The sequence below is a fragment of the Salvelinus sp. IW2-2015 genome, linkage group LG2 (assembly GCF_002910315.2).
Source record: "Salvelinus sp. IW2-2015 linkage group LG2, ASM291031v2, whole genome shotgun sequence".
Classification (NCBI taxonomy): Eukaryota; Metazoa; Chordata; class Actinopteri; order Salmoniformes; family Salmonidae; genus Salvelinus; species Salvelinus sp. IW2-2015.
In genome coordinates this window covers 33,129,756-33,154,566 of record NC_036839.1, presented here as the reverse complement: position 1 = coordinate 33,154,566, position 24,811 = coordinate 33,129,756, and the positions used below count along the sequence as shown (strand labels likewise).

At 41.5% G+C, this 24,811-nt stretch overlaps 1 protein-coding gene across 1 annotated transcript; it reads right to left on the bottom strand.

The window, feature by feature from the left end:
- Positions 1–8,182: 8,182 nt before the first annotated feature.
- On the bottom strand, positions 8,183–24,000 carry marco (macrophage receptor with collagenous structure). The gene is given in 14 exon segments (XM_023999377.2): positions 8,183–9,613; positions 9,808–9,978; positions 10,237–10,311; positions 10,870–10,914; positions 11,089–11,178; positions 16,165–16,209; positions 16,403–16,480; positions 18,733–18,777; positions 18,999–19,079; positions 21,929–21,982; positions 22,103–22,129; positions 22,361–22,456; positions 22,459–22,569; positions 23,846–24,000. Coding segments are annotated over 14 exon segments (1,167 nt in total). The 5' UTR covers positions 23,964–24,000; the 3' UTR covers positions 8,183–9,482.
- Positions 24,001–24,811: the final 811 nt, after the last annotated feature.

Below are 24,811 nucleotides of genomic sequence, written 5' to 3'. Positions count from 1 at the left end.
CTGTCTCTTCGCTGTTGCTAATCAGTGAACTTGATGATGGAGTTGTGACTGTGTGAGGCCACGCGGTCGTGGGTATACAGGAAGTACAGGACGGGACTGAGGAGGCACCCTTGTGGGGCCCTTGTGTTGAGAATCAGTGACGAGGAGGTAATGTTGCCTACCTTCACCACCTGGGGACGGCCTGTCAGGAAGTCTATGATCCAGTTGCATAGGGAGGAGTTGAGATACAGGGCCGTGAGCTTTGTAATGAGCTTATAGGGCACTATGGTATTGAAGGCTGAGATGTAGTCGATGAACAGCATCCTCACATATGCATTCCTTTTGTCCAAGTGGGTAAGGGCAGTGTGCAGTGCAATGGGGATTGCCTCCTCCCTGGATCTGTCAGGAGAGTAGGCGAATTGGAGAGGGTCGAGTGTGTCGTGGAGGAAGGAAGTGATATGATTTTTTGGCTAGCCTCTCAAAGCACTTCATGATGACAGAAGTGAGTGCTACTGGTCAGTAGTTTTTCAGTTCAGTTACTTTCCCTTTCTTGGGCACGGGGATGATAGTGAGAGATTGAAAATGTCAGAGAACCCAACAGCCAGCTGATCTGCACATGCTCTGAGGGCACGGCTACAGATGCCGTCTTAGGAGCCCCTCCCACATACGCCTTGTGTCCCCCCTGAATTTTTCATCCACCTTGCCACTATACTTGTGTTTCACCATCTTGATCGATCTGCGTAGGTTGTATTTGTACTGTTTAACCAAACTATTGACCCCAGTCACATTGCCCTGTCTATAAGCAGCATCTCTCTCCTTCAGTTTTCCTAAAAGGCTCCTATGGTTTTTCCATGGTTTTTGATTCAGGAACGTGTTCAAAGTCACTATCAGTAACATGTCATCTGTGCATTTTTTTATGAGCTGGCATATTCATTGATGTTATCTCCAGAGGAACCCAGAACATATTCCAGTCCACGTGATCAAAACAGTCTTGGAGTGTGAATTCTGATTGGTCAGACCAACGCTGTACAGACCTGACCACCGAAACTTCCCTCTTGAGTTTTTGTTTGTAGAGGGGAGAAGCAAGATGGAGTCATGGTCGCATTCGCATTTGCGTGTAGCGGTGGTCAAGAGTATAATTTCCGTGAGTTAGACAGTCTTTTGTTAAAGTCCCATACAACAGTGAATGCTGCCTCCAGTTTGTTTTGGGTCCAATTAAGATATTTGAAAGCCTTTTTGGTGTCGGCTTGGGGCCGGATGAACACAGACATGGCGATAATCCCTGAAACTGTGTCACGCCCTGACCACAGAGAGCTGTTTATTCTCTATGTTGGTTAGGTCGGGGTGTGATGGGTGGGTTATCTAGTGGAATTGTATGTCTATGTTGGCCTGGTGTGGTTCTCAATCGGAGGCAGCTGTTTATTGTTGTCTCTGATTGGGGATCATATTTAGGCAGCCATTTCCCCATTGTGTTTTGTGGGATCTTGACTATGTATAGTTGCCTGTGTTCACTATTATTAGCTTCACGTTTCGTTTGTTCGCTTTATTGTTTTTGTTATTTGAGTTTTTCTCTTCCTATTAATGGAAACATATCACGCTGCATCTTGGTCCACTCTTTTCGACGAGCGTGACAAACTGACAGAGGTTTATAACTGAAAACTGAAAAGCAATTTTATTGCAAATGTCCTTCGTTAGTGGCAACTCAGTCATGCTATAAGTACTGGATGAGTTTATTTCATTGAATATAGTGGGGGATTTCGGCTTGGAAAATAATTAGAAACCTGGGCACACTGTCCATTTTTCCTTCCTTTCTGGTAATTTAATGCAAAACACAAAGAAAGACATTCCAAACATTCCATGTGAGAATACGGGAGCAAAAAACAGTTCAATGGGCATGAAACCAAATTCAGAAAGGTCGCTCCGGGAGAAAGGTGCAAGGGTAAAGATTTGTGGATCAATTACTCCATCATAAAGAATGCTGTGTGCCAAAGTGACTGATGATGAGGACGCTTCTGGGTGGAGTGCTGCCTGGCTAGTAAAAAACACTGACACACCATAATAAACAAGGTCAAAATCTGTCAGGAGAGGTTACTTAAAACCACCACTTTAACCAGGTTTCCATCCAAACGTTTTATGCTAGTAAAAAAATTGGCTGATGGAAACAGAAAATGTGTCAGGAAACTTTCCAAATGTCGAGAAAACAAAATAGGCTAGACAATTCAGGATCTTTTTTCTGTCAAATTATTTATGCGAGAAATGTCGGTGAAAACGCTTTTATGTGGCAATATTTATATAATAACGATCATATCGAAGTAAACTTGGAGTCACGCAATGGCGTGTATGCAGTTTATTAGACTACAGATTAAATAAATGATGAACTTCACAGGGTGGGTCTTATTGTGGTGACATGATCATTGATGCTTGGCTGCTGTTTAACATTTTAAAATAATCTCGCTCTTTTGTCCATAATAATTTCCTCATGAAGGCTATACCCTACTCTTTATCTACGAGCTGTTGACTAGAGTTTACGTGCTAATACCAGAGTGGGCACACGCTATATAACACACATTGTTTTGTGAGAAAACCATCAGTAGAGTTGGAAATGTGATGGAAACCCAATGAGTTTGTAATTTTGTATTCAGTACATGGTAATTTAACCGCAAAAGGTATTTTTCTGTGCACTACGTCGTCACGCACAGCCCTTTATCCCCAATAAGTCAATTTGATGGAAACACGTCCCTGGTGGGAAAATGCACATATTGTTTTTATGCAGATTGTTGAATATTCTCATGAAAATCTGTCACCAATTGGATGGAGACCTAGCTAGTAATAGTATTTTATTTTCACTGCTATTTAGGCACGCCAAGGTAGACCAGCGGACAAAGGTCTTAAACCCTTGGAAGTTCTGATGTACCAGAACGCATGAGAAAAAAAAGCCCCTTTATAATAAAGCATTGCGTGCATATGATCGCATTTGCGTAGTGGCATAGAGCACTAGAGTAGAGGCACGTACAGAAGTTACACACATTGGGTACATTTTTAGTAGCCTAGGGTCCGGGGAAATGTGGCTTTTTATAAACGCATTTCATGCAATTCATGCAAGTAATTTTAAATGACTGGAGATATTGGCAAAATATTTTTTTATATTGCCCAAATGATCGAAATGGCAGGCTACTTTGACACTGACAAACTGAGAATCTGAGATCAATAAAAACGACCTTGGCTTGAATCCATCAATAGCCCAGTCCTAGGTGTGTTTCCAGTTTCACTGACTCACCCAATGATGCGCAGCTCTCCGGGCCGAACCAACCCAATCAACTCGTTAAATATTAGGCCCGTGCGGAAAATCTACTTTTTGACATTATGTTTTTTGTGGGGACAGGAGAATTAATGAAGAAGCAACACGAATTAATTTTGATCGCAATTATTTTGTGACTATAATTTTTCATACCACGAGAGATCCGGCCAAATAGGTTCCCGAAACAAAACAGTCAAAACGGAGAGGTGCACTGACCAAACCCTATTTAAGGAGTAGGTGTGTGTATGTGTGTGTGTGTGTGTGCATATTTATCTATTAGCACATACTAATACATCTCTATACACTAGGGCCATGGTAGTAATAGGCAGTAATGGGTCATGAATATCTGTCTAAACGTCTATGCTGCTCACAGTCTCTGACTGCTCTGAGGTGGCTCAGCTCACACAGGTGAGGAGGACAGGGGGGCCACACTCATTACACATTCTGGCACTGCCCGTCCCCCTTCCCTCCCTCCCTCCCTCGCTCGCTCCTATCATTTATTTATTTGCGCCAGCCCTCAATTACACTCAGTGGTGCGGAGAGCGGGCCGGGGCGACCCCGGGTTCGACTGGCTAATGAACGAGGGAGACAGACCCCCTCATGTTTATTTCCCAGCTTCGTCGAGAGCAGGAGTCCCGGGAGAGACGGAAACAAGGCTGCAGAATAATAATCAGTGCTTTGTGTTTTAATATGACTGGTCTACTCCACAGGCATATGGGTGGAGAGATGGAAGGATAAGGGGAGAAGCGTGCCACTTTTAGGGAGGGATGATGGCGAGGTCTAAGGAGGGAACTCAGGCTCTTATCCCCTGAAGGGGAATGGTCGTAGATGGATGGGCCATGAATCAAGCTCTCTGTCGCTCCTCTGAAAGCAGGCGGCCATTTGTGTTCTACACTAATAGCACCTCATTCTCCAATACAGACTAATCCATTTTCAGTAGCCAGCGGTTAACTGGGGCAAAAATTCATGAAAGGGTTGGCATATGTTAAATATGAAACATTCTATTTTGCACTGAATAGATTCTTATTGCAAACTATCATCCCTTTTCTAGATCACGGGGCCCTAATGTGCTTGAATACATTTATTTAATAATTTGGTCACCAGCCTTAGATAATACGTTTGTAGTTGGACCATGGCGCTATTCTTTATTTTTTAAATGTGGCTTTTTACTCCAGCATTTTGGATTTGAGATCAAATGTTTCATATGAAGTGATCTTTTTTCACCTTTTATTTCAGGGTATTTTCATACATATCTGATTTACTGTTTAGAAATGAAAACACTTTATATACTGTATCTAGTCCCCCCATTTGAAGGTGTCAAGTACTACATTATTCAACAGTTTAGTATTTGGTCCCATATTCCCAGCACGCAATGACTACATCAAAACGGTGACTCTACAAACTGGTTGGATGCATTTGCAGTATGTTTTGGTTGTGTTGTCCAATAGGAACTGAATGGTAAATGATGACTATAGTAATGTACTTCCTAAGTGAGTAGTTAAGATGTTTCTGAAACAAAATCAATCAGGATATTGCCGTGATTGAGAAAAATCATGAATGAACCATGACTAATGATGAGTGAGAAAGTTAGAGGGTACAACCAATAATGGGGAAGATTAGCATGATCTTCGTCCCTTCTCACTCATCATCATTCCAATTCATTCATGATCATCAATAATATTGGTAGCATCCACATTCATGTAGCAGTGTTCACAAACATCAGCGTCATACATCCATTATTTTAGAGGGGCATGAAGTACATGAGGATTAATCATTAGGATTAATCATTATCATTATGCCTAATCCTATGTATTTTTTTTCTGCATAGGTTATCTAAGCATACCTCTTTACCCGTTCAATTGTCATTTTTATAATGGGTGTCATGACATTATCATAAGGTGCCAGATTACATTTGGAGAGCATTCGGAAAGTATTCAGACCACATTACTTTTTCTATATTTTGGTACTTTACAGCCTTATTCTAAAATTGATTAAATAAAATATTTTCCTAGTWAAATAAAAAWATTAAAAAAATACATCTGTACACAATACCCATTATAACAAAGCAAAAACAGGTTTTTAGATTTTTTTAGCAAATGTATAAAAAAACAAACAGAAATACCTTATTTACATAAGTATTCAGACCTTTTGCTATGAGACTCGAAATTGAGTTCCATTCCATTGATCATCCTTGAGATGTTTCTGAAACTTCCACCTGTGGTGAATTCAATTGATTGTACATTATTTACAAAGGCACACACCTGTCTATATAAGGTCCCACAGTTGACAGTGCATGTCAGAGCAAAAACCAAGCCATGAGGTCGAAGGAATTGTTCATAGAGCTCCGAGACAGGATTGTGTCAAAGCACAGATCTGGGGAAGGGTACTAACAAATTTCTGCAGCGTTGCTGAGCAATCAGGAGAAAAGGGCCTTGGTCAGGGAGGTGACCAAGAACCCGATGGTCACTCCGAGTTCGTCTGTGGAGATGGGAGAACCTTCCAGAAGGACAACCATCTCTGCAGCACTCCAGGAATCAGGCCTTTATGGTAGAGTGGCCAGACGGAAGCCACACCTCAGTAAAAAGCACATGACAGCCCGCTTGGAGTTTGCCAAGAGGCCCCTAAAGGACTCTCAGACCATTAGAAACAAGATTCTCTGGTCTGATGAAAATCAAGATGGAACTCTTTGGCCTGAATGCCAAGCGTCACGTCTGGAGGAATCCTGGCACCATCCCTACGGTGAAGCATGGTGGTAGTAGCATCATGCTGTGGGGATGTTATTCAGCAGCAGGGATTGGGAGACTAGTCAGGATCGAGGGAAAGATTAACAGAACAATGTACAGAGAGATCCTTGATGAAAACTTGCTCCAGAGTGCTCAGACTGGGGCGAAGATTCACATTCCAACAGGACAACGACCCTAAGCACTCAGCCAAACAACGCAGGAGTGGCTTCGGGACAAGTCTCAATGTCCGGAAGTGGCCCAGGCAGAGATACAAAGATACCTCATGCAAGTCCTGCCCATCACCGGCATTTAAAATCCAATCAAATGTTGTGTGTGTCACTTTACACTCTCTCTTTGCTCTGTCATATCTTTGCTTCATGGTGCACCTGGGAAGGAACCACTTACTAGGTTGAAGAGAGCTGGACCAGACTCTTTGTCTGGTCCAGGCAGTGTGCCCCCTCCACAAAATACTGCTGACAGATATTTGTATGAATAATTATTAAGTTTAAAAATGAAGTTTAGTCATTAATTTAACAGAARAAAAAAAAAATCAAACTGGACAAATTTGAGGGGACACATGCCCTACGAGCAAGAAGCCTTCTATTCTTACAATAAAAGTGACTCCAAAATGACAGAATGCATTATTCACTTCCTTTTGGACAAAACATAATATGAAACACAACCAAAACAAACTGTAAATGCATCCAACAAGCTTGATGTGGTCATTGTGTGCATGTAATATGAGACCAAATACTACACTTTTGAAATGTGTTCAAATACTTACAGATGTAGGATCTTAATTTGAGCCAGTTTGCTACAGCAGCAAAGAAATCCTGGAGCAACAGAAAATGTGAAATTATGAGGATTATAATTAATGGACATTTTTTGCCGGGGTTGATACATCTTCCCTTAGAGAAAATMAAGTCTGAATTTTTAAAGTGGACATTACAAACTTTAGAAGCCTCTACAAGTTTGCATTCACTGCTGTGCAGGAAAATTCTCGGCAACAAAAAAATGATCAAATTTAGATCCTACATGCATACAGTATGCTATATTCAAATGGAGGGACTAGATATATAAAGTGCTTTAAATTCTAAACGGTAAATCACTCATGTATGAAAATTCCCTGAAATAAAAGGTGAGATTTTGTACTGTTATCTCATATGAAACATTTGATCTCAAATCCAAAATGCTGGAGTAAAAAGCCAAATAAAAAAATGATAGAAGCACTGTTCAACTACAAACGTAAGGGAGTGTATTATCTAATGCTGGTGACCAAATGATTAAATACATGTATTCAAGCACATTAGGGTCCCGTGATCTAGAAAAGGGATGATAGTTTGCAATAAGAATCTATTCAGTGCAAAATAAAATGTTTCATATTTAACATATGCCAACCCTTTCATGAATTTTTGCCCCAGTTAACCGCTGGCTACTGAAAATGGATTAGTCTGTATTGGAGAATGAGGTGCTATTAGTGTAGAACACAAATGGCCGCCTGCTTTCAGAGGAGCGACAGAGAGCTTGATTCATGGCCCATCCATCTACGACCATTTCCCCATCAGGGGATGAGAGCCTGAGTTCCCTCCTTAGACCTCGCCATCATCCCTCCCTGAAAGTGGCACGCTTCTCCCCTCATCCTTCCATCTCTCCATCCATATGCCTGTGGAGTTGACCAGTCGTATTAAAACACAAAACGTTGATTATCAATACCTCAAATAAAAGGTGAAATTCTGTACGTCATGACATGAAATGTTTGATCAAAAACAAAATGCTTTTGTATAGAGCCAAATTAAAATGTTTGGCATCACTGTCCAACTACATATGTAGGGAGTGGTCTCCACACTCAAAGTTATTTTTGTTCCCCCAGCTCACTCATTCTAATATAACATGACTGACCGGCTGTGTCATGTGGAAGTGGTGACCCCAATACTGTGTGTCAGTCAGGAGTGCTGTCTTCAGACTGACTTTTGACCGTGCTGGCCTAAGCAGAATATTGTGTGTGTGTGTGTGTGTTGTGTGTGTGTGTGTGTGTGTGTGTGTGTGTGTGTGTGTGTGTGTGTGTGTGTGTGTGTGTGTGGGTGTGTGTGTGCATGCGCCGCATGCGTGAGAGTGAGTGAGTGGGTGGAGGAGTGGGATCAAGAGGCCAAGGTTGATGTCACAGAGCATTTCACAACGTTTATACAAACTGAATCTGACTCATATTGTCAGATTCTTCACTGTTTTATTTCAAACTGATTAAACTGGTTGTTTATAAAGTGTAATTTAGAAAATACCATGTATTCTGTATAAACCTTCCTCCGGGGTACATTATTACAGGTAGGCCTCATTGTCTCACATCAGTGCGAAGGCCGTCTGCACTCATCTCTCTGATAACTCGCAAACACTCATGGGAAAGCTAAAAATAAGTTTGACTACAATATGCTGTCCTAATATTTGAAAATGTTACCAAGGTGACATCGTCCACTGAACCCCCTTGAATCCTCATAAGAGTCAGAGTTAATCTTAAAACTATAAACCTGTAGCTAATATTGACATTTATTTAATCACAAATTCTTCAATACCCTAATTCTACATTTAGCTAAGGTGTTTTGTGGGTGTAGAATAAGAATTCATGAAAATCTAAATGTGCACGAAAATTAGCTAGCTAGCTAGTGTCTGCTTGCTGGCTGAACCAGTCTCAAATCAAGGGATGCTAACAACGACAGTTCACACACTCAATGCTGAATACTCCCTCTAGCTAGCTAGTGTAGTGATATTCTAGCTAATAGCACATGAGTTTTCATGATAAGGCMGTTTCTGTTTTGCTGTGATTAGTGAGTTTTGCAGCACAGCTTGACTGCTTTAGGCTAGCTGCGATGTTATTGCGTTGGCCAAATGTTACAAAGTAGCGAGGGACAGTGCCAGGTGTCAGAGTCAGATACATGCTGATTTCTTAGAACAGTCCCATAACTTTGGTTATTCATCAACAAGATTGGCAAAATAGCTACAGTAATGGTCATTCAAACAAGTTATCACTAGGCTCCTAGCTTGGGCAAGTTTGCTCAGCTGATCAAGCATGGTAGTAGTCAGTGCGTCATAGATACGTCATAGAGTTAGGAACTAGTGTTCGGCAGATGAGCAAAATCTAGATTTTTAGAGATGAGTTCCACGTCCTACAAGACAGATGGTTTGAGGGACGAGCATCGCGTAGGAGTGACACCATCTGACGTGAGACAATGGGTAGGCCTAAGTTAGCTACACGTTAGGTAAATGCCAAGTTTATATCAACAATGACTTATTAATGTTGTTTAAAAAAGATAAGATACAGTAGATGTAACAAGTCACAGTAACATGAATTACCATCTGTAACATGTTAATGTATGTGTGGACATACTTTAGTGTGTGTGTGTGTGTGTGTGTGGTGTGTGTGTGTGTGTGTGTGTGTGTGTGTGTGTCTCTCTCTTGCTGTGCACCTCTCCTACTCTGGATCCAGGACACATTCACACACACTGCACCCCAGCGTCCTCGTTGTGTTGACAGTTGCTGATGCCYATGCCGTTGTGGGGGCAGTCAAACACACTGGCCTCTCTGCCTGTGCATCGCAGGTCATCCAACCAGATCCTACCGATTCCTAAACGGATGACAACACAATCCAGAAGCCAAGTCCATGAGATTCAACAATAAACAATGAGATATGTATTAATTTGTGTGAAAGAAAAGAAAACTCAAACCTGACAGGCTCTCTACACATCCTCACTGGGAACAAAAAGAGAAAACAAAAAAAATGGATTTATCTGATAGTGATAAGGTAGAGGATGAACTCACCATGGCTGGCTGTGAAGACTGTGGAGGCTCGTTGGTACCCCAGCATCTTGCAGATCACGGTCCCGTCCAGAATGTCGAAGCCGTCGTCACACACCGTACCCCACTGCCCCGACCACATCACCTCCACTCTCCCACGAGTCCCCCCGCCAGCGATACGCACATTTGCTGTCACTGGAGAGAGAGACATTTTAAAATAACTTATGCATGCACATGATTAAACATGAATTGTACCGTTTTCCAGGCCCATAGACCAATGAATATTCACTTAAATATGCAGGTAAATTAATACATATCATATTTACGTATACAGTATGTCTTAGAGACGAGAGAGTCTATGTCAGATATTGTGGGTAACCTGGCATTAGGGTGAGGTGTAGTGCTGAGTGTGTGTGTGTGTCTGTGTGTGTCTGTGTGACTTCACACACTCACCTGATCCAGCTGCTCTTTCACCCTTCTCTCCACGTGGACCTAGTGGTCCGGGACTTCCCGGCAACCCTGGAAATCCTAGGACATGAAGAGGTTGAAATTAAACATACACATTTGTTTTACTATCCTCGTGGGGCCCAAACAATTGATTCCCAATCAAAATCTTATTTTCCCTAACCCTAACCCTAACCCCTAACTCCTAATCCTAACCCTTATTCTATCCCTAACCCTAATTGTAATCTTAAACCTAACCCCTAAACCTAAAATAGCATTTTTCCTTGTGGGGACCGGCAAAATGTCCCCACTTGTCTAAATTTTCCTTGTTTTACTATCCTTGTGAGGGCTCCTGAGTGGTGCAGCGGTCTACGGCACTGCATCTCAGTGCTAGAAGCATCACTACATACACCCTGGTTCGAATCCAGGCTGTATCACAACCGGCCGTGATTGGGAGTCCCATAGGGCGGCGCACAATTGGCCCAGCATCATCCGGTTTGGCCGGATGGGGCCGTCATTGTAAATAAGAATTTGTTCTTAACTGACTTGCCTAGTTAAATAAAGGTAAAATAAAAAAATGAAAAATAATAATAATAATAATTCTGGTCCACACAAGGATAGTAAAACCACACACACACACACCCACAAGTCCTCTTGTTCCACTAACACCAGCAGGTCCTCTTGGTCCTACGGAGGAAGAACAATAACCACAGATTTATCCCCAAAATCATAAAGGACACTTCATATGATTAAAATAACACTTTACAGTAGGAGAATATATAAAATTGTCATTCCTGTAATCAACAGTTTGAAGGACATGACGATGAGGGTCCCATAGCTCAGAGACAGGGTGAAATTCACCTTCAGGTCCTATGGGTCCAGGTAGTCCTGTCGGCCCTGTGTCACCCTTCAAATCAGGGGCCCCCTGTACTCCATCACGCCCCTGGGCTCCTGACAGATTCACAGCACACTGTCACACTCACTCTACAATGTGGAGGCAATACAGTACAGCACTATGTCACACTCACTCTACAATGTGGAGGCAATACAGTACAGCACCTATGTCACACTCACTCTACAATGTGGGAGGCAATACAGTACAGCACTATGTCACACTCACTCTACAATGTGGAGGCAATACAGTACAGCACTATGTCACACTCACTCTACAATGTGGAGCAATACAGTACAGCACTATGTCACACTCACTCTACAAGTGGAGCAATACAGTACAGCACTATGTCACACTCACTCTACAATGTGGAGGCAATACAGTACAGCACTATGTCACACTCACTCTACAATGTGGAGGCAATACAGTACAGCACTATGTCACACTCACTCTACAATGTGGAGGCAATACAGTACAGCACTATGTCACACTATGTCAAACCCTGTGCTACCCAGGAGCACGAGTACAGGACATAATAAGGCTGCTTCCGACTGTTCTACCACAGATGCCGGGAGCTGACACTGTCGTAGTCCATGTGGGGTCAAACAACATCAGGAGGGCTAGCTTGGAACATTTGAAAATGGATTTTAAAGAACTGATTTTAGTATTAAAAGACTCCAAAATACAGCCAATAATTTCAGGTCCAGTACCATCGTTGAGCCGCGGGTATGAAAGATTCAGAAGACTGCTGGCATTACTCATCTGGCTAAAAGACTACTGTAGCTCTGCTGGAGTCACTTTTATTGATAACTTTGACACCTTCTGGAAACAGAAGATACTCTACAGGAATGACGGAGTCCATCCAAATCATCTTGGCTCCTGGACCCTGTCCACGCATTTCAAGGCTGCATTGAAACAATGCTCAGTTAATCCCTACCATTGTGACAAAGCGTTGTCGTAATGCTGCATCAAATGTACATGATCTTAGGGGCATTGACAAACAAAATGCAAGTAATTTCATTTATGTACCCCTAATTGCACCAAAGACATCTGTTTAGCCTACAGCTATTGTAAGCAGTAATCATGAGCCTATAAACCAGAGTTACACAGTTAACACTGAGGCGGTGTGCAATAGTAGGAAGACCACTTTATACAGCTCACCCTGCACTATCAACTCCAATATAAATAACATGAGTAAGTCTACCTCTGAAAAGCATCCCAGTAAAGCATTAAAAACAATCAAGCAACCCAGAAAAGTGGTAAAAATAGCCATATTAACATGCAGCCTGAGAAACAAGGTCCATGAAGTCAATAACTTGCTTGTAACAGATGACATTCATATTCTGACTATCTCTGAAACTCACTTAGATAATTCCTTTGATGATACAGTGGTAGCAATACATGGTTATAACATCTACTGAAAAGACAGAAATGCCAACGGAGGCGGTGTTGCGGTCTATATTCAGAACCAGATTCCTGTGAAGCTTAGATATGATCTAATGTTAAATACTGTTGAAGTAATATGGCTACAGGTTCATCTGCCTCACCTAAAGCCCATTCTGGTGGGAAGCTGCCATAGACTACCAAGTGCTAACAGTCAGTATCTGGATAATATGTGTGAAATGCTTGATAATGTATGTGATATCAACAGAGAAGTATATTTTCTGGGTGATTGAAATATTGACTTGCTATCATCAAGCTGCCCACTCAAGAAAAAACTTCAAACTGTAACCAGTGCCTGCAACCTGGATCAGGTTGTCAGTCAACCTACCAGGGTAGTTACAAACAGCACAGGAATTAAATCATCAACATGTATTGATCACATCTTTACTAATTCTGCAGATATTTGCTTTATGTCACGTTCCTGACCTGTTTTCCTTTTTCTTGTATTTATTTAGTTGGTCAGGGCGTGAGTTGGGTGGGTTTGTCTATGTGATTTTCTATGTTGGGATKTTTGTGTTCGCCGGGTATGATTCTCAATCAGAGGCAGCTGTCAATCGTTGTCCCTGATTGAGAATCATATTTAGGCAGCCTGGGTTTCACGTGTGTTTTTTGGGTGTTTGTTCCTGTGTCAGTGTTTGTGCCACACAGGACTGTTTCGGTTTTGTCACGTTGGTTGTTTTGTATTTTGAAGTGTTTTGTTGACTTTCATTAAATAATGAACACTAACCACTCTGCGTTTTGGTCCTCTCCTTCTGTCAGCGAGGACAGCCGTTACACTTTAAAGCAGTATCCAAATCCATAGGATGTAGTGATCAGAATATAATAGCCATATCTCGGAAAACCAAAGTTTCAATGGCTGGGCCTAATATAGTGTATAAGAGGTTATACAAGAAGTTTTGTAGTGATTCAAATGTTGATGATGTAAAGAATATTTGCTGGTCTGTGGTGTGTAATGAGGAGCAACCAGACGCTGCACTTGATGCATTTATGAAACTACTAATTCCAGTTACTAATAAGCACACACCCATTAAGAAAATGACTGTAAAAACTGTTAAATCCCCTTGGATTGATGAGGAATTGAAAGATTGTATGGTTGAGAGGGATGAGGCAAAAGGTATGGCAATTAAGTCTGGCAGCCCAACTGATTGGCAAACGTACTGCAAATTAAGAAATCATGTGACTAAACTCAATTAAAAGAAAAATAAACTTCACTATGAAACAAAGATACATTATAAAAAGAATGACAGTAAAAAGCTTTGGGGAACCTTAAATGACATTTTGGGGAAAAAAGCAAACTCGGCTCCTTCATTCATTGAATCAGAAGCTCATTCATCACAAAGCCCACTGATATTGCAAACTACTTTAATTACTTTTCATTGGCAAGATAAGCAAACTTAGGGATGACATGCCAGCAGCAAACGCTGACACTACACATCCAAGTATATCGGACCAAATTATGAAAGACAAGAATTGTACTTCCGAATTCCGTAAAGTCAGTGTGGAAGAGGTGAAAAAAGTATTGTTGTCTATCAACAATGACAAGCCACCGGGGTCTGACAATCTGGATGGAAAATTACTGAGAATAATAGCAGATGATATTGCCACTCCTATTTGCCACATCTTCAATTTAAGCCTGCTAGAGAGTGTGTGCTCTCAGGCCTGGAGGGAAGCTAAAGTCATTCCGCTACCCAAGAATAGTAATGCCCCCTTTACTGGCTCAAATAGCTAACCAATCAGCCTGTTACCAACCCTTAGTAAACTTCTGGAAAAAATTGCGTTTGACCAGATACAATGCTATTTCACATTAAACAAATTGACAACAGAATTTCAGCATGGTTATAGGGAAGGACACAGCACTTACACAAATGGCTGATGATTGGCTGAGAGAAATTGATGATAAAATGATTGTGGGGGCTGTCTTGTTAGACTTCAGTGCAGCTTTTGACATTATTGATCATAGTCTGCTGCTGGACAAATGTATGTGTTATGCTTTACACCCACTGCTATAATGTGGATAAAGAGTTACTTGTCTAACAGAACACAGAGGGTGTTCTTTAATGGAAGCCTCTCAAATATTATCCAGTTAGAATCAGGAATTCCCCAGGGTAGCTGTTTAGGCCCCTTGCTTTTTTCAATTTTTACTAACGACATGCCACTGACTTTGAGTAAAGCCAGAGGGTCTATGTATGAGGATGACTCAACACTACTGTATACACGTCAGCTGCTACAGCGACTGAAATGACTGCAACACTCAACAAAGAGCTGCAGTTAGTTTCAGAGTGGGTGGCAAGGAATAAGTTAGCCCTAAATATTTCTAAAACTAAAAGCATTGTATTTGGAACAAAACACTCACTAAACCCTAAACCTCAACTAAATCTTGTAATAAATAATGTGGAAATTGAGAAAGTTGAGATGACTAAACTGCTTGGAGTAACCCTATATTGTAGACTGTCATGGTCAAAACATATTGATGCAGTAGTAGCTAAGATGGGGAGAAGTCTGTCTATAATAAAGCGATGCTCTGCCTTCTTAATACTATCAACAAGGCAGGTCCTACAGGCCCTAGTTTTGTCACACCTTGACTACTGTTCAGTCGTGTGGTCAGGTGCCGCAAAAAAAGACTTAGGAAAATTGCAATTGGCTCAGAACAGGGCAGCAAGGCTGGTCCTTGGATGTACACAGAGAGCTAATATTAATAATATGCATGTCAATCTCTCCTGGCTGAAAGTGGATGAGAGATTGACTTCATCACTACTTTTATTTATGAGAGGTATTGACATGAATGCACTGAGCTGTCTGTTTTAAACTACTGGCACACAGCTCGGATACCCATGCATACCCCACAAGAGGTCTTGTCCCAGTCCACAAGTCCAGAACAGACTATAAGAGGCACACAGTACTACATAGAGCCATGACTACATGGAACTCTATTCCACATCAAGTAACTGACACAAGCAGTAAAATTTGATTTAAAAAACAGATAAAAAACACCTTATGGAACAGCGGGGACTGTGAATCAACACAAACATTGGCACAGACACATGTATACACACACACAATAACATATGCACTATCCTTACACATGGATTTAGTACTGTAGAGATGTGGTAGTGGTGGAGTAGGGGCGTGAGGGCACACAGTGTGTTGTGAAATCTGTGAACGTATTGTAATGTTTTAAAATGGTATAACTTGCCTTAATTTTGCTGGACCCCAGGAAGAGTAGCTGCTGCTTTGGCAGCAGCTAATGGGGATCCATAATAAATACAAATACAAATACACTCACTCTACAATGTGGAGGCTATAGTGTACAGTACAGATGCAAATGCAAAAATCTGCACAAACTCCCACACAGTCACACAATTAACACTGGGCTCTCCAACCCTGTTCCTGGAGAGCTATACTCCTGTAGGTTTTCCCTCTAACCCATGTTGTAACTAACCCGATTAATCTTATAAACCAGCTAATTATTAGAATCAGGTATGCTAGATTAGGGTTTGAATGAAAACCTACAGGATGATAGCTCTCCAGGAACAGGGTTCACTAACATGTACAGACACAACCATGCTTGGCCGCGTGAAACAGCCAAACACCAAGTTATTTACCAGTGTGCCCTTTGATCCCATTCTGGCCTGGTATCCCTGGTAAACCTGTGAAGAGGTTGAGAGGTAAATGTTAGAGGTGGCAGCAAGAGAAAATAAAAAAGGCCAGGTTCAGTTAATTGTTGAGTACAAAAAAATAAGTAGTTTGTAGGTGAGCCCTTCAAATACGCAGGTGAAGTATGGAGTATTAGAAAGTAAACGGTCTATAGGTGAGTGTAGTGTTAAGCCCATGCAGACTCACCAATGTGTCCCATATCCCCCTTTGGTCCCTGTGGTCCTGGCAGCCCAGGGGCTCCTGAACAGTTAGTAGCTGCACCGCCTGTACGTATGACACACACAATCAGAGATACTGTATACACACGCACACACAGTGCACACAATATCCACTGAAGAGATACAGTTGAAGTCGGAAGCCATGACATAATTTTCTGGAATTTTCCAAGCTGTTTAAAAGGCACAGTCAACTTAGTGTATGTAAACTTCTGACCCACTGGAATTGTGATACAGTGAATTATAAGTGAAATAATCTGTCTGTAAACAATTGTTGGAAAAATTAACGGTGTCATGCACAAAGTAGATGCCCTAACCGACTTGCCAAAACTATAGTTTGTTAACAAGATAAAAATGAGTTTTAATGACTCCAACCTAAGTGTATGTAAACTTCCGACTTCAACTGTACATACATACACATTACACAATATTACACCTAACATTTAACATAACTACAGTATTACAGATGTAGGATCTTAATTAGAATTGTCCGGCACAGCAGGAAATGCAAACTTGTAGCGTATTTGAGTTTTACAAAAGGCTTCTACATTTTGAATTTTCCACCTTGAAGTTTCAGACTTGATTTGCCGTAACAAATAACAAATAACCCCTACAAAAATGTCCATTAAATAAAATTAACATAATAATTCACATTTCCTGTTGCTGCAGGATTATTTTCCTGCTGTAGCCAACTGGCTCAAATTAAGATCCAACAGCTGTACTGTATGTGTGATAAGAAAAAAATAAACTGTATATGGGTGAAGCAAGTAAACTAAAATAGCTTTATATCCAGTTCTGAATGCATTCACTCAGCACTTTTAACAAAAATTGACAAATTTCACAATGATGATCTGGTGTTATATCGATGTAGGATCTTAATTTGATCACTCTTTTGTTACTGAGAATTTTCCTGCATAGCGCGAAATGCGAAGTTGTGGTGTATTCAAGGTTTAAAAAGGCTTCTAACGTTAGTAATTTACACTTTAAATTGTGAGACTTGATTTTCCCTCAAGAAAAATGTATCAACCCCTACAAATAATGTCCATTAATTATAATCCACATAATAATTTACATTTCCTGTTGCTGCAGGATTATTTTCCTGCTGTTGTAAACTGGCTCAAATTAAGATCGTACATACTGTATGTCGTTTCTCTATATTACTGTGACAACCGGAACAGAAACTGAGAAGGCTGAAATGTGGAACTATGCCTGCAAATGTTACAACATTTGAGCCAGTCATGATGAGGGAATTTTTTTATTCATTTGAATGTATTTAAAAAAAAAWTTAACCTTTATTTAACTAGGCAAGTCAGATAAGAATAAATTCTTATTTACAATGATCGCCTACCAAAAGGCAAAAGGCCTCCTGCGGGGACGGGGGTTGGGATTAAAAAATAATAATAAAGGACAAAACACWCATCACGACAAGAGAAATAACACGACACTACATAAAGAGAAACCTAARACATTAACATAGCATGCAGCAACACATGACAACACAGCATGATAGTAACACAACATGACAAGAACATGGTAGCAACACAACATGGCAGCAGCACGACATGGTAGCAGCACAAAACAGGGTACAAACATTATTGGGCATTATTTATGACTCTGTTAACCAAAAAGGGGAGTTTGAGTCCATCTCCTACCTATTCCAGGGCGTAAGAGAATAGGGCCTTGTGATCATCAGCCTACTGACAGTGAGGACGATGAAGTAAAAATATCAACTTCCTTTCATGGAGAGAAAGAATAGTATCTGCCTGGGCAGCAGCAGCAGCCGTTTTAACCATCCATCCTACACTATTTTTTATAATTAATTAACACCCCCCCCACCCCCCCTAAAACTTTTCAAGAGTCAGGGCTAGTTTTTTAAGCAATTTTAAAAATGCAAAGTCCCGGAGCAAGTTCAGCTAATCAAATATGTATCAAGGCATAGTTTATTTGGACTGGCTTTGGGACATCAAGTACACGACGCACGTTTCCTCTGTGACGGATGGGGTGAGAGAGGAGGTAATATTCAATGTCCCTAACACTAAATCACCCAGCTCCACCTGTAGAACTGGCCCATGTGACACTGTCAATAATTAATCTAGCCTCTGTCTCTCAGACTAAAAAAACACACTAATACCACGGTCCTACCTGTCGACCAAGGAGCTGATTAAAGTTAGTGTTGATGCATGGGTAACTGCCATGGTAAACAGTCAACTTATCCACCATGTTCTTCACAACTCCACAGCATGAGTTGTATTCCATGTTAGTACTACTGGACTGGTTCCATGTTAGTACTACTGGGCCTACCTGGTGTTCCAGCTGGTCCTTGTTGTACAGTGGTACCATCTTCACCTGAAACAGTGACTTATTATTGAGTTGATGTACTGTATGGAGATCATTAGTGGTAGAACTACAAGAGAACTCTGTGTTTGCCAGTGGATATGAGCATTAATAAGAACCACAGACTACTAAATGCATTGTTATGACATGAAAGATCAGTAATTATGTCACATTTCCTATTGGCGTTTAGATTGATCTAAAGGTTTGGAGTCAGTTGGAGTAAGGTGAATCACCTTCGAGTCCTGGTTCCCCTGCTTCTCCCTTGGCTCCAGTCTGGCCATCAACTCCAGGGTCTCCTTTTTGTCCTGTCTGACCTGGAACACAGCAACCCTCTCAATATCTACTGTCTCACCTGGAACACAGTAACCCTCTCACTATCACTATCTACTGTCTCACCTGGAACACAGTAACCTTTTCGCTAAATACTTATATACAAAAACAAACATTAAATGTTACTGCATGAATCACCTTAACTTAACATAGAATGTTCACAGATCACTTAATGTATAATGTATGAAACATTATTTAGTCTGATGGATTTGGAATTTCTCTTTGATTGTTTATGTTATTATGAAAAAGACAATCATTGCCTAAAAAAAAAGCCACTTATCCATCCATGTTAGCTGACTGAAAGTGGCAGCCTGATTACCAAACGGGAGTACTTAGCATCACAGGAGGCTGCGGAGGGGATTACGGCTCATTATAATGTCTGGAATGGAGCAAATAGAATGGCATCAAACACATGGAAACCATTGTTTGATGTATTTGATACCATTCCACTAATTCCACTCCAGCCATTACCATGAGCCCGTCCTCCCCAATTAAGGTGCCACCAACCTCCTGTGGTTAGCATCCGTTCTACACTAAGTGTACAGAACATTAGGAACACTGGCTCTTTCCATGACATAGACATGATGTCACCTGTTAAATCCACTTCAATCAGTGTAGATGAAGGGGAGGAGACAGGTTAAAGAAGGATTTTCAAGCCTTGAGAATTGAGACATGGATTGTGTATGTGTACCATTCAGAGGTTGAAAGATCAAGACAAAGTATTGAAGTGCCTTTGAACAGGGTATGGTAGTATGTGCCAGATGCACTGGTTTGAGTGTCCAAGAACTGCAACGCTGCTGGGTTTTTGACTCTCAACAGTTTCCTGTGTGTATCAAGAATGGTCCACCACCCAAAGGACATGACACAACTGAGAGAAACATTGGAGTCAACACCTGCCACCATCCCTGTGGAATGCTTTTGACACCTTGTAGAGTCCATGGCCCGACAAAATGAGGCTGTTAATGAGTGCAAAAGGGGGTGAAACTCAATATTAAGAAGGTGTTCCTAATGTTTTGTACACTCAGTGTATAGTGTGAGGAAGGATGGCATTTTGGTAGGATGACTTATTGAAAAACGCCTGACTCAAACTCGCAGGGTAATCTGTCAGCTTCTGTGAAAGTCCATCCCTGATTGAGACTTCATACAGGGGTAAATGTCAATTCATTGACTAAACAGTGGGTTATTATGAAACAGAGAGGCAGGCCTCCACTTCCTCTGCCCCTGACTAAAGATGACAGGCCATCAGTGCACAGATCATTACTGGACAGATGAGCAGCTGAATGCTAATGCTACAGAGCTACACTGAACAAAAATATAAACTCAACATGCAACAATTTCTAATATTTATAGTTCATTTAAGGAAATCAGTCAACTGAAATAAATAAATTAGGCCTGAATCTATGGATATCACATGACTGGGAATACAGGTATGCATCTGTTGGTCACAGATACCTTAAAAAAAAAGTAGAGGTGTGGATCAGAAAACCAGTCAGTATCTGGTGTGACCACCATTTGCCTCATGCAGCACGACACATCTCCTTCGCATAGAGTTGATCGGGGGCTGTTCATCGTGGACTGTGAAATGTTGTTCCACTCTTCAATGACTGTGCGAAGTTGCTGGATATTGGAACACGCTGTCATACACGTCGATACCGAGCATCCCAAAAATGCTCAATGGATGACATGTCAGTGTGTATGCAGGCCATGGAAGAACTGGGACATTTTCAGCTTCCAAGAATTGTGTTCAGATCCTTGCGACATGGGGCAGTGCATTATCATGCCGAAACAAGAGGTGTGGCGGCATATGAACGGCACGACAATGGGCCTCAGGATCTCATCACGGTATCTACTGTAAGTGCATTCAATTTGCCATCAAGAAAATGCAATTGTGTTCGTTGTCCTTAGCTTATGCCTGCTCATAACATAAACCTACTGCCCCCATGGGGCACTCTGTTCACAACGCAGACATCAGAAAACCATTCGCCAACACGACTCTATCTGCTCGGTACAGCTGAAACCGGGATTCATCAATGAAGAGCACACTTCTCCAGCGTGCCAGTGGCCAGCTAAGGTGAGCATTTGCTTACTGAAGTTGGTTACGACGCTGAACTGCAGTCAGGTCAAGACCCTGGTGAGGATGACGAGCATGCAGAAGAGCTTCCCTGAGGCGGTTTCTGACACTTTGTGCAGAAATAATTTTGTTGCGCAAACCCACAGTTTCATCAGCTATCTGGGTGGCTGGTCTCAGATGATCCTGCAGGTGAAGAGGCCAGATGTGGAGGTCCTGGGCTGGCGTGGTTACACGTAGTCTCCGGTTGTGAGGCTGGTTGAATGTACTGCCAAATTCTCTAAAACGATGTTGTAGGCGGCTTATGGTAGATAAATCAAAATTAAATTATCTGGCAACAGCTCTCACATTCCTGCAGTCATGCCAATTGCACACTCTCTCAAAACTTGAGACATCTGTGGCATTGTGTTGTGTGACAAAACTGCACATTTTATAATGGCCTTTTATTGTCCTCAGCAGAAGGTGCACCTATGTAATTATCATCCTGTTAAATCAGCTTCTTGATATGCCACACCTGTCTTGGCAAAGGAGAAATGCTCACTTATAGGGATGCAAACACTTTTTTTCCCAGAATTTCAGAGAAATACGTTTTTTGTGCATATAGACATTTTCAGTGATCTTTTATTTCAGATTATGATACCAACACTTCACATGTTGCGTTTATATTTTTGTTCAGTATAGTTTGGTGCTGATCTAGCATTGGCTGTTGCAGTGACGCAGTGATGCTAAAACAATGGAGCAATGCAGTGCTTTTGGTTGACTCACCCCTGTCTCTCTTGTCCACCCTCACACCAGGTAACCCCCTCGCACCAGGTGGACCTAGGGAAACCACGAGGTCAAATAACATGTGAATTACAAGCTTGTGGTGTAAGGGGCGTTTAAACCTCTCTTCCTCTCTTCTGTGGTTGTTGATTTGGCACTAAGGACAAGGGAACTTACCAGTAGGTCCCTGTGGGCCTGGTGAAGCTGCAATACAACAAAACCTTATTATTACCACCAATACACTCTTGTGTTGTAATTTATACTTTGCAAAGCATGATGACAAAAACATAATATTCAAATTTCACACAACACAAGGGTTGATTGCTCTGCACCCCAAGATATGTGTATATCTACATTGATGTGTGCACTCATATTWTATATCAAATGTAAGATATATCAACCTGGTAGGTCCTGCCCATGTCTTACAGTAGCTACCTTTGAGTAATCTGAATGCTTTCACTGAGTCCTGAAGGAGAGTGGTGCTGGCGTTGACCGCACCCAGGTTCGTTCTCAGCTGGCCCAGCTGGCTGGCTTTGTTGTACCTTTGTAAAGGAGTAAGGCATTCAGTGCAGTCAGAAGGATGAGGTAAACGACAATAACATTTAGACATTGCTGTGCTCCTCGGGCCTTGGCTGGTTTTAGATCTGAAACATGTTGACATAAACACAAACAGGATTTATGTTACATTCCAAATGGACCTCTACCATCTTCCCCCCCCCCCCCCCCCCCCCCCCCCCCCCCCCCATAGATCTGTAGATCTAAAATGATCAGAAGGGTGGAAGCAATAATGCAACCCCCCCCCAGCCTATCAGATGGCAAGCTGAAGCAATTATCATGTTGCTTAAACCTATCCAATCCATGAAGTGTCAAGGGGTAGGGATTAAAATTCAGAAAACAGTATCCCATGGAACATGGGGAAATTATCTCAACAAACCCACAGACATGGCTGCCCTCTTCTGGCTATTTCTCTATTTCTGACTCAATGTAGAAAGTCAGGCTGTTGAGCTCAGTAAATTGCACTCATTTACTGTAGGTTGCCACAGCAGGTGCTTGTAGCCAGCGAATATAAAGTTAGAATTCAGTGCTGTATATAGTCTTCGCACACTGCAATAGCTCTTTGGCTAGACTGGTTATTTTTTACAATGCACAGACAGTTCTTCTACTTCTCTGTTTCAGTCTCCACCACCACTTTCAGATTGTGTGTACCATAACAATCTTATCCCTCACAGTTATCTATGATAACTTAAAGGTAGCAGCACCGCAGATTTTGAGATGAGTGAGATGCAAGACTTCGCTCTCAATCAGTCACACACAGTATCTGCACATGTGCACTGGTTCGCTTCACGCTGTTACAGTGTGGTAGCCACGGGACCGAAACAGCAGAAAAGTTGATCCTCACGCTTCAATTGTGGAAATTGACCCACTATGCTGTTTACTTTATGCGTCTATGTCATATCGCTGAGTCTACCTTTAATGGTTCTCACAAGGCTTGTCTCCCTGAATGTTTTGAATGTAGTTACAATAAATTAACCACTTACTGTATTGAAGTCCGTCCAAGCCACATTATAATATAATATATGCCATTTAGCAGATGTGTTTATCCAAGCAACTTACAGTCATGCGTGCATACATTTTTATGCACGGGTGGTCCCAGGAATCAAATCCACTAACCTGGCGTTGCAAGCACCATGCTCTCCCAACTGAGCTACAGTAGACCACACTTTGTACCAATTTATAGTGAATTGTATAAAGAACATACTTTGAAATAAGAAAGGCCCCATAGGCCCCTAGCACCAGGGGTGGAATATAAGAAAAATCACATAAATAGCGCACTACTGTTGGATCACCAGGCCTTCAGCGCAAGAAGAACCTATAAGTCAAAATGTTGGCCCTGTGACCCCCAGTTCCTCCCCTGCTTACCACTGCTCTGGAAGGTGTACAGGTCACTCCTGCTCAGTTTCATGTCCATGTCATAAAGTGGGTTACTCTGGCAGAACGAGCTGATGTGGCCCTCTCCTCTGTCTACTGATGTCTCCATGTTTCTCCAAAGTGACAGACAACAGCCCAGAATTCCCCCTCTTATAACAACTCATCATTACGTAAAACACATGGAATCCTCACTTTCTTATAGAACCCCTCCACCACCCGTTTGACACATAACGGAAGTCATCTGATTTGGAGCTGAGGTAGCAAAAAAATTACAAGACATGGTACAGTGGTTACAATAATCTATCTATCTATATCAGTAGTTAAAGCTTAGATAAGTGAGTAGATCTGCAAGGTCAGAACATGGCATAGGTCATCTCTCCATCCTATGGAARAATGTGTAGAATTGCATGGAATTAGCTTTAAAAAAGAAAAAAGCTAAAAATAGCCTAGCTGTTTGACCTCATCTGGAATTTAAGGCAGTGAAAACAAAAGTCAAGCAACATGTAACCCAGCTAGCAAAAGTGGTTCCTTGGAAGTTGTGGGAAGGTTTGTTTTTGGTTTCACATTGGCTGTGGGAACAAAGAAATTACATTTTTTTAAGTGTTCTGAGAACAGAAGTGAACTTTTTGGATGTTCTGGGAATGTATATTTTTAGGTTGCAGGAAGGTTCTGAGAACGTTTTTACTCTGGTTCCTTGCTAGTTTTCCTGGGAGGTTTTATAAACGCTCTGAGAATGGAAGTTCTAAGTTACATTAATGTTTCTTCTACATTTTAATGTGGATGCTACTGTGGACTATATGCGATCCTGCACCTGTGTGTTCTCATAATTGAGAGAACCTTTGAAAGAGAAGCCACATTCTCCCGGTTCATCATTTATCCTGTGTCACAGGTCAGTAAAGTGCAAAAATACACTGAATACCACAATATAATTTTGTAACTTGCCTATTGAAGTGAATG